Raw genomic sequence first — 12871 nt, 5'->3', positions numbered from 1 at the left:
GTTTTACATGTCATTTTCAATGATGAATCGGCACTTGACTTAAAGCTGAAACTTTAATAAGCCTGTCAACTTTGTGCTGCTAGTATATGGCCTCGAGGTTAACTTCTATTCTGTTGCTCTGCCTGTGCATGCCAGAAGTATTGACTGGATGATTTTCTTTCTTTTCAAGGAGGATCAGAGTCTGCAATGCCAGATGTGAGTAGTATTATTGGTGCATAGAGGGCAGTCTTTATCTCTTTTGTTGTGTTTGCTATTATAGCAGGCGACATCTTTAAAACCACAGTTATTACAAAGTATAGACTCATTATTAAGAATCCCATAAGGACTACATTGCTAGTTCTCTTCAGACGCTGGTTCATTCTGCTTCTTAAGCCTTTTAGTCGCCCAATTACTCAACAATGATTGAAGGGTGCTTTAATTTTTTATGAGTATACTCAAGGGTCTAAGGATAAATTGAGTTGTATATTGTACAAAACTGAGACAAAATTGTAATTTCAGGCTGTGTAGCTAAAATTGACATGACTTGACTTGACAATACCACATAGTCAGTTGCCTTATACTGCATGCCTATCTTCTCTGTCTGCAGATACCTGTCCCTCCAATCATTCCGTCTTCCAGCCGCTGGTCTTGGGACCCAGAAGAGGAGCGCAAAAGACAAGAGAAATGGCAGAAGGAGCAGGAGCGCCTCCTACAGGTACATAAAGGCTCACTCATGCTGCTATACTGAGAAACAACAATTCAGATAAATCACAAAACAATGAAATAAGGACACTCAAGGAGGTAGATAAGAAAACTAAATACTATTAAAGACATAAAATAGACAATAGACAATCAAATCGAATAAAAATCCTGGGAATAGAAAGTTTTATGTTTTTGCTTTTGTTTTCATGAATTTTATTATGTTTTTATTATATTTATTTTATTAGTAAATGTGTTTATTGAGCAATTTGGGATTTAAAAAAGCGGTTACAAAAAAGTCAATATACATGAGCAGGTTGTCCACCAATCGAAAGGTCGGTGGCTCGATCCCCGGCTGCTCCAGGTCACATGTCGATGTGTCCTTGAGCAAGACACTTAACCCCAAATTGCTCCCGAAGGCATAGCCATCGGTGTGTGAATGAGTATTTAGATTAGATCCTGATGGGCAAAGTTGGCACCTTAGCAGCCTCTGCCATCAGTGTATGAATGTGTGTGTGAATGGGTGAATGCTGACATGTAGTGTAAAGCGCTTTGAGTGGTCGGAAGACTAGAAAAGCGCTATATAAATGCAAGTCCATTTACCATTTAACACATGTACCTTTTTTGGGAATTTCCATATTCCTATTATTTTTATAGTCGGCAGATGGCCACCCACCCAGAGCCGGGTTCTGCTCGAGGTTTCTTCCCGTTAAAGGGGAGCTTTTCCAAGCACTGCTTGCTCATGGGTGAATGTTGGGTCTCTGTATTATGTGTTAGAACTAGGGCTGTCAATCGGAGTGGACAAATATGCTTGCTTTATGGAAATGTATTTATATATTTCTTATCGGAAATCAATTACCAACACAAAACAATGACAAATATTGTCCAGAAACCCTCACAGGTACTGCATTTTATATATTTATATATCTTGTCATGCGATAACTTCTGTTGTGATTTGGCCCTATATATAAATAAATCAGGAATTGAAAATTGACTTTATATCATTTTCAACAAAAACTGAACTTTATATCCTTCATGGAGGGAGGATTTATTGCAGGACTGTCGTATCAGACTGCATTAGATTCAGCTAAGTGCACCTAACAAACTGAGTGTATAGTCCATTAATAAAACTGAAAATAATAAATAATGCAACCTCAAAATCAATCATTCGCTATAAAAGACCCGTCTGTAAATCTGTCTGTGTGCCCAATCTGACAATGAGACGAGGCACGGAGCTATGACGTCCTCATAATCAAAGCAGACAGGCTCAAAACGTTACAGAGCGCTCTGGCAGCTGAAAGTAAAGCATCTGTCGAGTATCCAACTTAAATGTAGTAGAATCCTGTCAAAACATTTTTCTGAGGGTCTATTTCTGGATGGAGATCAAAGGTGTCCAAGCAGAGCGCTGTAGCCGGGAAGGCTTGTTACTCCTCCAGTCTTACTCCCTGTTGGATACACGGCCTGATTTCATGATGTGCCAGGGAGACTTCCTGCCCTGGGCAAGCTTCTCTAGGTTTATCAACTTTTCAGGATGGTTAGATAACACGTAGGTGAGGTTGGAATTATCTGAATACAATACAGCTGCGATTCAGATTTTTATTTTATTCTTCCCAATGTAATGTACAATGTGATTTTTGCACTGTGTGCATGCATGTCATTTAATTTGGATGACCTTTGACATCTCTCCCTGCTTTTTCATCCAGGAGAAATATAAGCGCGACCAGGAGAAGTTGCAGGAGGAGTGGCTTAAAGATCAGGAGGAGGTTGCCAAGAGCGTAGACGAACAAGAGGTAACAAAAGTATTTGTAATTTGTATAAATTAAAGCCTAACACCTGAAACAGCCAGAGGGTATTAAAAGGTGGCAATGAGTTCTGACTCATAGCAGTAAATCACCTGTAAATTGTTGATTGAAATTGCTATAATTATGCAGCAGTTATGTGGCTAGGAGCTGGTATTTCTGGCTTTTAAAACGCAAGTCCACTTCACGTAAAAGACAGACAGCAGAACAATGTCTAGTCATGTGGATGTTCACACAGGACACACAACATTTGCTTCCCGTAATGTAAATGGTAGAAGTCTTTCCAGCTCATAGTTTTGCAACAAAAACTCCCCTTTGATTGGAATTTCAAAACACTTAGTGGATGACAGGAGTTTCTCCACTGTTGTTGCAGTTCCTCCTTGTGTTAAATGCTTCCTCTTTTCTGTCCTTCCTTCTCTCTGATAGCCTGGTAGCCTGGAGGTGAACAGACACAGCCTCAGCCCACACTCGCCCTACTCTCCCGTCAACCAGCCCACCTCTCCTCCGTGGGAAGAGGAAGAGAGAAAGAGGAAGGAGGAGCAGGAGCGCCAAAGGCAGGCATTGGAGGAGGAACGCCAAAGGCAGGCGTTGGAGCAGGAGCGCCAAAGGCAGGCATTGGAGCAGGAGCGCCAAAGGCAGGCGGAGGAGAGGAGGAAGAGGGAGGAGGAGGAGCGGGAGCTGCAGCGTCTCCAGGAGGAGAGACAGAGGAAAGAAAGGCAGGAGGAGGAAGAGAGAAAGAGGAGAGAGGAGGAGGAGCTGAGATGGCAGAGGAGGAGAGAGGAGGAGAGGATGGAGGAGGAGAGGAGGAGGCGTCAGGAAGCTGTGGAGCAGCAGCGCAGAGAGCGGGAGAGAGCCTTGGAGCTGCAGCAGCATCAGCAGCAGCAGCAGCAGCATCAGTGGTCAGTAGAGACACTGCTCCTCCTACTTCCCTCACTCTTTACTCACACGTCTTCCTCATCTGTCCGTCATGTTGATAATAACACATTTAACATAACCTGCTTCATTGTCCGTGCATTAAGATAAGTGCAACTAATGTGTTTGCATGTGCTTTGTTCTCCAACTTTATGTTCTAACCCTCGCCCCCACCTCTCCCTACACACTACCCGTCACCAAAGGGCTGGTGGCTCCCATGGCTTTGCCAATGTCCAGTCGTCACTGTCCATTACAGACAGGTTAGTACAGGAGGGATGTGTGTACGCATCTGTCAAACTGCATCTGCAGTCATAAGATAATGCTTTTCTTTCTGTATTGAGCTAATCAGCTATCAGCACTAATAAAACCTGCTTGCTTCATACCCTATTTTAACAACAATACCTTACAATGAATACAATTTATTATAGTATTTCAGAATAATGAGTTGAATAGGTTGTATTGGCAAAACTTTATTTTAGGTCCCCCTATTTAGTATTCATGAGCAGTGCAGTATATAAACAATTCATAAATGGTAGCAAATATAATACATTGATAAATAATTATAACTCCTCCTGTGGGCACCCATATATGGAGGCTGTTGTATGTAGAGGAAAATGTGCAGTGTGGGTCATTGTTGTGTTATGATCGGGATTGTGGTCCACCCCTTCATTCGTGTCGGGGTGCTGCATCACCCTGAACGCGTTTTTTTCACAACAATGACCAGTTCGCTGTACATTATCCCGCTTATTACATGGCTACTTACTTTAAAAATCAATAATTTTACACAAAAATGGTCCGCCAGAGTCTGACATCAGAACTGCGTCCATAGCAACGGTCTGTTATACATAGCAGCAGTCTGCTATAAAGAAATAACAGACCGTAGAACGCTATGATTGACCAATCAGAATCGAGTATTCAACAAAGCTGTGTAATTAAAAACAGATAATGAATGACAATATAGTAAAACACAGTTGTAATAATATACAATATGTCTCCATAGGAGAAGTTATAATCACTGACAAATAGTGCATTTTAATAAGCACTTAAAATCGACCTTATATCTGCTTACAACTACATTATAGTGTGTTATAAACCTGTTATTAAATGTTTCTATACTGCTTATAAATATTAAATAGGGGTACTTCAAGTGTTAGTTGTATTTGAGTCCTAAATTAATACATGTTGCTTTCACATCAGCTTCTCTACGTTTCCAGCTCTCCACGTTCACCTTTTCTGAGTTGTTTATATAATTCTCTGCACTAGGGGTTATCTTGGCAACAGTTTGTTCTTGCCTGAATTGTACTGAAACTGCCAAAACAGTGTCTCACAAATATACTATGCTGCCAAACAACAGTTTCTAACAAACGAGAAGGATTTGTCTCCTGAAAACATATTCACCATGTACATAATTTAACATCACGTTTGAAGCTCTGAAGCGGTAAATCCTATTATTCTTTTGTTATATTTTCAACACATTTGTCAGTACAAAACAGACCTGCCGCATATTTAGGGGAGAGCGGGGTCGGTTGGGACAGATGGACCTTCTTACTATTCCTCACATTTCATTCACAGTTTTGAAATACATTATTCCACGTACAAAAAACACATTGTTGGAAAGCTTATTTTCACAGTTGATGCTAGTATTAGCTGTCTGAAATTTTGTTGCTAGCTAGCATATGAGTCCAAAGTGTGTCTGCTCTCCCTGGGACGGTTGGGACCGTATTGTTTATAGTTCCTACCTTGTTACAAATCAACAAAAAGCAGACAAAGACAAGACAAAGGCTTTTCCGAAATGAATAACACCCACGGAGTGAATGACAGTCAGAAACCCTTTTTTGCCAAATTCCATATCCTAGTAATTTAATAAAATATAATAATTTTATAAATGCGGTCTTTTTCTCCAAGAAACGTGTGAACAAGTGCCATTGTAGATAAACAGTGTTCAAATTTAGACTGCAATTATTTTTATTTAAATTATTTTTTAGCCCAGAACAAGGTGTTTCAACTGATTCTACCCACTGTCCCAAACGTCTTGGGGGGGCAGAATTTTGGGAAAATGCACTCCTTATACACTTAACTAAATTGTGCCTTTCACGTTTGGCTCCATTTGAAATTCAAACTCTCTCTTTATATAGACAATCATGAAATTGGAAGTCCTCCAGCCAGTGGGTTAGGTCTCCAGCTGAGATCTGTGATTGGTCTGCAATCAGCGGTTTCCTATAGAACCATTTTCACTGTGGCATTTGACATTGTCAAAATACTTGAACACTTGTGTTTTATGTTGGTAACAAAAATGTTGTAAAATCTGTTGCTTCTATATAAAAGTGAAGTATGGTTTCTTTTCTTTCTTTTTTTTAATCATGCCCTAACAGGTATTTTCTTTTGTTTGACAGGATGAAATCTAAATCATCTCCCCAGCTTGATGAAGAGGAAAAACCTCAGACAAAAGGTCAGTTTTCTTGATTTAATGTATTCTCCATTAGTTATTTACCTTTTAATGAATAAAGTGATGGATTGGATGACTGCTTTGTGAATACAACAGCAATATGAGACCAGGAATAATAGCTTTCTCTTCATACTGGTTGTTCTATAAATGACTCAATGTCTGCATGTTGTTGCACATATACTGTATGTGGGCTGTACTCTACTGTACTGTAGGTGTGCATGTGCAGCCGGGGGGCATGGCTCACTGGCTGCTGGAGGAGCAGGTGAGGAGTGCGCGTGACAAACAGGCCCGGAGTCAGCGGGCTGCGTCAGAGCTGGAGATGGAGAGGAGGAACATCCTCAATGCCATGAGATACAGAGAGCCAGAGAGAGGTGGGCTCGGCCCCTGATCTGCTCTCATTATGATGATTATCAGCGGATCGGTCAATTATGGGATTTCACCAAATCAAAACTTACAGCTGTTTGATTAACAGCTGACCAATCAAATGGTAAATCAATCAGTCAGCCAACCAGAAAATTGCATGCAGCAAAAAACAATTAACTAATTGATTGCAGAGCGATTTCTCTCAGGTCGCTTTCATAATGTAATTGTACTTTTAATCGAACCAGACTGGGTAAACGCCGTATCTACATCATCACAGACTCATTCCTTATGTCCAATTTGTATGTCCGTCCGTCTGTCCATTCTCGTGAACGCGATATCTCAGAAACTTCTGGAGGGAATTTCTTCAAATTTGGCACAATCGTCCACTTACACTCAAGAATGAACTGACTAGATTTTGGGTGGTCAAAGGTCACTGTGACCTCACAAAATGCATTTTGGGCCATAACTCAAGAATTCATATGCTAATTATGACAATTTCACACTAGACATGTGTCAAGTAGGATAAAATGATGAAGTGATGACATTTTGGACAGACATGGATGTCAAATTCCAATTTCCAAATTCTCAGCCACTCTTGATCTACTTTTCGACGTTTCATGTCTAGCCAGCATGGCTTTGAGTTCATCTCTCCTCTCTGGATGCAGTGGCAGGCAGTGGAGCGGGCGAGAAGAAGGGTCAGCAGTCATCGTCGCAGGCAGAGCTGGAGCGGCAGCAGATCCTGAACGAGATGAAGAAGAAGACACCGCTGCTGATGGACAAAAGCTGGATCCGTCAGCGCTCCTCCACCATCTCCACCGTCAAGGAGTCTGACGTGCCACCCATGCGCAGGTACCCAAAATCCCATGTCAGTTGTGTGATAGTGGTGGTTGGCTTTTAACACTTACTAATGATCTGTTAACTCATGTTGCGTGCTGAAATGTAAACATTTATTAGTCTGGCTACCACTTTGTGCCTTGGCAAATTTGATTGAACCATTATTAAATATTTGAGCATAAAAACAACTGCTTCAGGCACCGCTGGTAGCTAGACATTTTAAATGCCTCTAACGTGGGTGTGGCGTGGGTTGGCTTTGCAGAGGTGAGTCTCTTGACAACTTGGACGCTCCCTACAACTCCTGGCGCTCATCGTTGACGCCCAGAAACAACTCTCACATCCAAAACTACTCTCGGCCTCAGTCTGCCCTCTCTGGCAGCACTTCCTTTTACGGTGGCGGGTCGGGGGCCCAGCGGCCCGGCAGCTCCACTCTGCCTTCCTCCTACTCCATGGGCTCCCTCCGAGGCGGGGCAGGAACCCCCTCGTCCCCTTGGTCCCGGCAGTCGCCTTCCCCCACACCCTCCTCCCCGTCACCCACCACCTCTCCAGAGCCCACGTCTGAGGCAGGCGCCCCTCAGCAGCAGAGCAGGTAAAATCAACAGTGCTGCTTCGCTTTAACACCCCCAACACGCTGCCTCTAACCTCTCCCTGGTATACTGGGTTGCATTGTCATAGTCCAGGTGGTGTTGTTGAACCATAACTTTGGATGGGGAGTGGTGGTAAAGGGCAACTGAACCTCAACTGATTTCACTTGTTCTACTTTTAAACGTATTGTAATATGATGTTGTGAATTGTATTATTTGATGTGACATTCTCCATCTGTTCATCCTCAGGTTGCTAACAGGTTATATACTCTGACTATTCTGTACAGTCCTTTTTACAGATTCCCTGTTTAATTCCACTTGCACATACAGTGTTTTGAGTTTGTGTGTTTCTGTGTTCAAGTGTTTTGAAGCAAAACCCTGACACTGATATTTTAAAGGAACTGTGTGTGCCATTTAGGGGGATCTATTGGGAGAAATGGAGTATTATAAGTATATCATATAATATATTCTTTAGTTTTCTTTAGTGTATAATCACCTGAAAATACGAATTGTTGTGTTTTCGTTAGCTTAGAATGAGCTGTTTATATCTACATACGGAGAAGGTCCTCTTCACGGAGTCCGCTATACAGTAGCCCACAACGGACAAACCAAACACTGGCTCCAGTGTTTTCACGTTTTTGTGTCAGCCACCGTGGTTCTCCTACACGCTTGGCATATAGGAGAAGTTTCAGTTGGTTGCAATCTGCAACCTCACAGCTAGATGCCGCCAGATCCTACACACTGCACCTTTAAGAGTTAAAGGGACTATTTGTAACTTTTTAAGCGTATAAATGTAGCGGGTCGCCACACATGCGCGCTCACATATGCGCGTTCGCCGCTGCCTCTCCAACTCTGCCTGCCTGCCTTCGCTCAGAGAGCGCGCGCATTCTCAGCTCGCTCCACCTCTAGACGTGAACGCGCGCTCACTCCGCACTGCAGAAGAGCTCTGAGAATATCTAGTGAATGTTCAGTGGACGTTTGTGCAGAAAAGAAATGCTGCAGCTCCTCCAGACCAACAGAGCTTTCCCGTGTCTTGTGAAGTGATGGAGCTCCTCAGCTAGTAACGTTATCGTCTCGTTACCGACCGGGTGCCGGTGTCTCACTGCTCTCTCCGGCTGCGGGAGGAGAGAGCAGGGAGACACGCTGCAGAGCTCCGCTGCATCAGTCTGCGCTGAGGCAGTAAAAGCCAACACTAAGATCAGATTTAAATCATGTTCATGGAGAGACCTTCGTCTGGTCAGCTAACATTACTGCCAAGCAGCTGAAATATAGAGTGATATTGTGGTTTTAGCTGACTTGTGTCGCCTCACTGTTTTGAGCAATGCTCGTTCAGGTATATTTAGAGCGAGCGAGCGCGAACTCGACGCTGACTTTCGTTGATTTCACGGCCACAGGTGTCGCTGTTAAGAAGCATTTCTGAAAGTTACAAATAGTCCCTTTAAGCGAACACTTCCCAATATTTTTTTGCCAAATTGTTTCCAGGTCACAGACCGGAGGAAAACAACTAATCAGAGCTGAGCTGGAGTCCGCTGTCTCTAAGCAGCTGTCAATCACTCGCGAACTCCGATCAAGCTGTCAAACTAGGCAGCGCTGATCAAATATGAATCAATATTCTGTTACTGTAATGCCTATTTTTCACCTGAAATGTTTTCATAAACATCCTGTAGTGAACTGTTTAGCTGTAAAATAAGAAAGTTTGTGACCCGGCAGCCATGTTGAGATCAGTTGAGGAAATAACAAGCACCACCCACCAGCCGGAGCACAGCCAATAGGAATACTCTCTCTAAAATGACCTGTGATTGGCCAAAGTCTCCCGTCGCAGGCTAGAGTTTTTAAAGCCTGAAAACAGAGCCATGAGGAGGTGCAGAAGTTATCCCTCAGAACACTTGAATTACAGTATGCTGAAAGGTTATTATGGATTTTTTGCCAAATGATGCCAAAAACATTCTGTCTACTGCAGCTTTAACAAAAGGCCAATATTGTCCAGATTTATTCCCAGACAATAATCTGTCAGTTTTAACCCTGTTGTATACCAGTGTGAGCGTGTGTTTTGTGTGTGTGTGTGTGTGTGTTCATACATGTGTCATGCATGTTTGCTCAGCTCTCAAATTACAGCTGTGCGTTCTGTAATCCAGGTCAGTGAGTGGCAAGAAAATCTGTACGTTCTGTGACGAACCGCTGGGAAAGGGAGCGGCCATGATCATCGAGTCCCTTGGGCTCTGTTATCATTTGAGCTGTTTTAAGGTGAGAGCTGGGCTCGTGTCGGCACCCGGAGCACGTCATCTTCAACACACCTCGGCCTGATCCTCAAAATCTAACCTGATCACTCCCGATTCTTTTTCTTTTACGACTAATCTGGTAAATCCTGGTGAATCTCAAGGTCCTGATCCCTTTGCAGCTGAGCAAAATAGATTTTCTGTGCCAAAACCAGCAACCTCCCTCACTTTGTCTCTTTTTACCAATGCTTAGCTCCTTCCTGGAACTTTGGTCTTCACTTGAGTTTGGCCTCCTGCATCTGAATACTGATCCATCCTGCCAATCTTTGTCATTTGACTCTCACTTATTCTTTTTCCTTAATTATTCTCTTTCTATACACAATCAAGGGGCTTCTATTTGTCTTCATCCCTCCACCTTTGGACTTTGGGCACCTTTTCGCTTTAACCACCGAGTAGCTTGAGTAGCTCTTTAACTCTTCCCTTTCCTAAACTTCCTCAGTGTATCGACTGTAAGTCTGAACTCGGAGGAACGGAAGCCGGGGCTGAAGTCCGGATACGAAACAAACAGCTCTACTGTAACTCCTGCTACGTGCGATTCAAAGGTGAGTACGCAATCAAACTCATCAGCATGATGGCGTGTTGTTTTCTGCTTTCTTTAAATGCTGTTTGTTTTCTTTCAGCTGGTCAGCCAACCTCTATGTGACGTGACTGTGCTCCAGCAGATTGATGAAGAGACTACTTGTGACAACAACCCATGAGCATTAAAGTGTACATTGAAGCCATTACAAATATATCTGGGACACTTGGTTTGGACATACTTCCGTTTATGAGACCCAGCTGACTCGCTGATGAGAATTATATTTGGGGTTTTTTTTTTTTTTTCAGTGTGTGATTGAGAGGGTAAGCTTGCAAAGAAGTTATCTACTTTAATGTGTTTATATCCTATTAAGTATTACAGTTGTACAAAATGTAAGGGTTCTGCATGCACCGGAGATTTTAAATGTTTTAGCCACGAAACTAGTCGTTAAATTGTCTGTAAGATTATTGAGGCAGATCTTTGTAATCACCGAGACAGATTTTTGAGAGAGATTTCAAGGTTTCAATCCCCTCTAGCTCGTGCTTCTTTTTCCGCTGAGTCTTGTGGTATTAACACGTTTGTCAACCAATGTATTCTTATCATGTCTATGTGCCTTTTCATTTGTGGGAGAAGTAATTAAGATTATTAGAGTTCTTTCAAAACATATTTAAAACCATCTGCTTGGATAGCACTTTTCACTGATAGATGGAGGAGTGTATACACACAAGCAGGTTTCCGTGTGAAGGATATATATCATACTAAATGGCATTGAGGCAAACGGTAACATTTGTAAATAAAATGACTAAAATGCTCATCTCGTGTGCTTTCGTTTACTTTTTTTCAAATTGCATAATTCTTTGTAATGATATTCCAGTGCGTGATGCAAGGCTTTTCCTGCCTCTGTATTCAGAAATCATTAAACTCATCTTTCTCTGTCCCGTCCCTCTCATTCTCTCTGTTTCTCTGTAGTGCCGCAGTCATAATGAAAGGAATTTCAATGAGCTTTTGTGCAAAAGGTTCAGAGGACCTGCCTGCTCTGTGTTCTCTGAAGCCAATTTGTCATGCATATTTCATTCAGTGCACATGCATCACATTTGATTACACTTTGATAAGCTGTTTTCTTAATGTATTCGGTCATTTTGGCTGTTTCATGCTATCATATCTCCATAAACATACATTGAATATTCATGCGAGCGGGGAAGATGCCCTTGATTGTACAGTCTGCTGCTCCCATATGCATTTTAACAGCGAGGTAAGAAATTGTCCTCATTTCCCACAAATGGAAATAAGCTCAATTGAAGCAATTTATGGAAATAAGTCGGACCGAGCATAAATTGGCTCTGTATTCTTGAGGTGAAGCACAAACAGACCCCGGAGGCAGACTTCTCAAATTCTTAGATTCCTTTTTTTAGATTTCTCTTGGCGCTCTCGTGGGAGAGGGAGATTTTAATCCTTATGCTTAGGAAACAAGCACGGCCTGAATGGCGCCGAGCAGAGTCGAGTGGCTGAGAAATATAAAACCTTTTCAGGATAAGCATCCCATCATTTTCTTCCAAACCCGTGGCCACAACCAGTCTTCATGGGAGGCTTTGACGTGGAGAATCAAATGGCTAGTGTGTGTGAGTGTGTGATGGGGCTTACGGGGAAACAGTATGCTTGGCTGCTCAGAAGAATAGGGCCTGTAAAGAGATGGAACACAGATGGAAGAGCTTAGATATGCTGGTTCTTCCCTCCAACAAAAACTAACTCTACCAACTCCCTGTCAGTTTCTTTTTAATGCTCTCCCTCTGGAATTTCACACAAGATTTCACTTTTATTTATTTTTTTCAGGAGACTTCCAGTCAGGCCCATGTGGATGATTTTTCACCTTACAACCAACACACAAGAGTGAGTCCAATAATCACTCTCCATTTCCACACCACAGGCTTTAAGCTCATAGGTGTAGCATGGACTCACCAGAAGGGGGCACTGTGATCTAAGATTTATACCGAGAAATGATCCTTTAACTGCAGCTGGATGTTAACTGCTGCTGTTGGCACAACTATTGTGCTGTGTCCTTTGAATTTAGCCACAGTAGTTTATAAGCATAATGACTTATGGACTGGGGTGGATTAATGCACAGGCTGCAGCCTATGGGCCCCATGTTTGCAAGGGCCCAAGATTGGCCAGATTATTTTCAATTATTTAAATGCACTTCAGAGAAAAAACGTAACCCCTATTGGCCCATAAGAAACATTTAAAAAAATGGGCCACATCCACCCAATCAGCTGACCTTATGAATCTGTCCCCATGATGAGACCAGGTTCATAAAGTCAATTTGGTTTTATAATAATACGTCACAACTGGACAGAAGAACGATAAAATGAAAATGTAATCACGGAGCACAAAAGCGAAAAGCACAAAGGTTGAAAGAAGACCATGATCTACTAAAGAAAATCCCTAAATTTAATAGATATTTCAAG

At 42.4% G+C, this 12871-nt stretch overlaps 1 protein-coding gene across 11 annotated transcripts in view; it reads left to right on the top strand.

Annotated features, from left to right (window-relative positions):
- The window catches only part of LOC119499999 (LIM domain only protein 7-like), a 58883-nt gene extending 47539 nt beyond the window's left edge, over positions 1-11344 (top strand). For 5 of the 11 annotated variants that reach the window (XM_037789340.1, XM_037789342.1, XM_037789347.1 and 2 more), the window contains 12 exons: positions 170-195; positions 587-694; positions 2382-2468; positions 2904-3376; positions 3593-3649; positions 5783-5838; positions 6048-6206; positions 6864-7047; positions 7295-7621; positions 9752-9860; positions 10332-10434; positions 10513-11344. In XM_037789340.1, the coding sequence (XP_037645268.1) occupies positions 170-195; positions 587-694; positions 2382-2468; positions 2904-3376; positions 3593-3649; positions 5783-5838; positions 6048-6206; positions 6864-7047; positions 7295-7621; positions 9752-9860; positions 10332-10434; positions 10513-10535 (1712 nt within the window). In that variant the 3' untranslated portion in view covers positions 10536-11344. The remainder of the gene's footprint in view (positions 1-169; positions 196-586; positions 695-2381; positions 2469-2903; positions 3377-3592; positions 3650-5782; positions 5839-6047; positions 6207-6863; positions 7048-7294; positions 7622-9751; positions 9861-10331; positions 10435-10512) is intronic. The other 6 variants (XM_037789345.1, XM_037789348.1, XM_037789351.1 and 3 more) reach the window with 6 other exon arrangements.
- The last annotated feature ends 1527 nt before the right edge of the window (positions 11345-12871 follow it).

This window comes from Sebastes umbrosus, chromosome 13 (assembly GCF_015220745.1).
Source record: "Sebastes umbrosus isolate fSebUmb1 chromosome 13, fSebUmb1.pri, whole genome shotgun sequence".
Taxonomy (NCBI): Eukaryota; Metazoa; Chordata; class Actinopteri; order Perciformes; family Sebastidae; genus Sebastes; species Sebastes umbrosus.
Note: the sequence above shows the minus strand (reverse complement) of the source record. Positions and strands in the feature narration are given on the sequence as shown.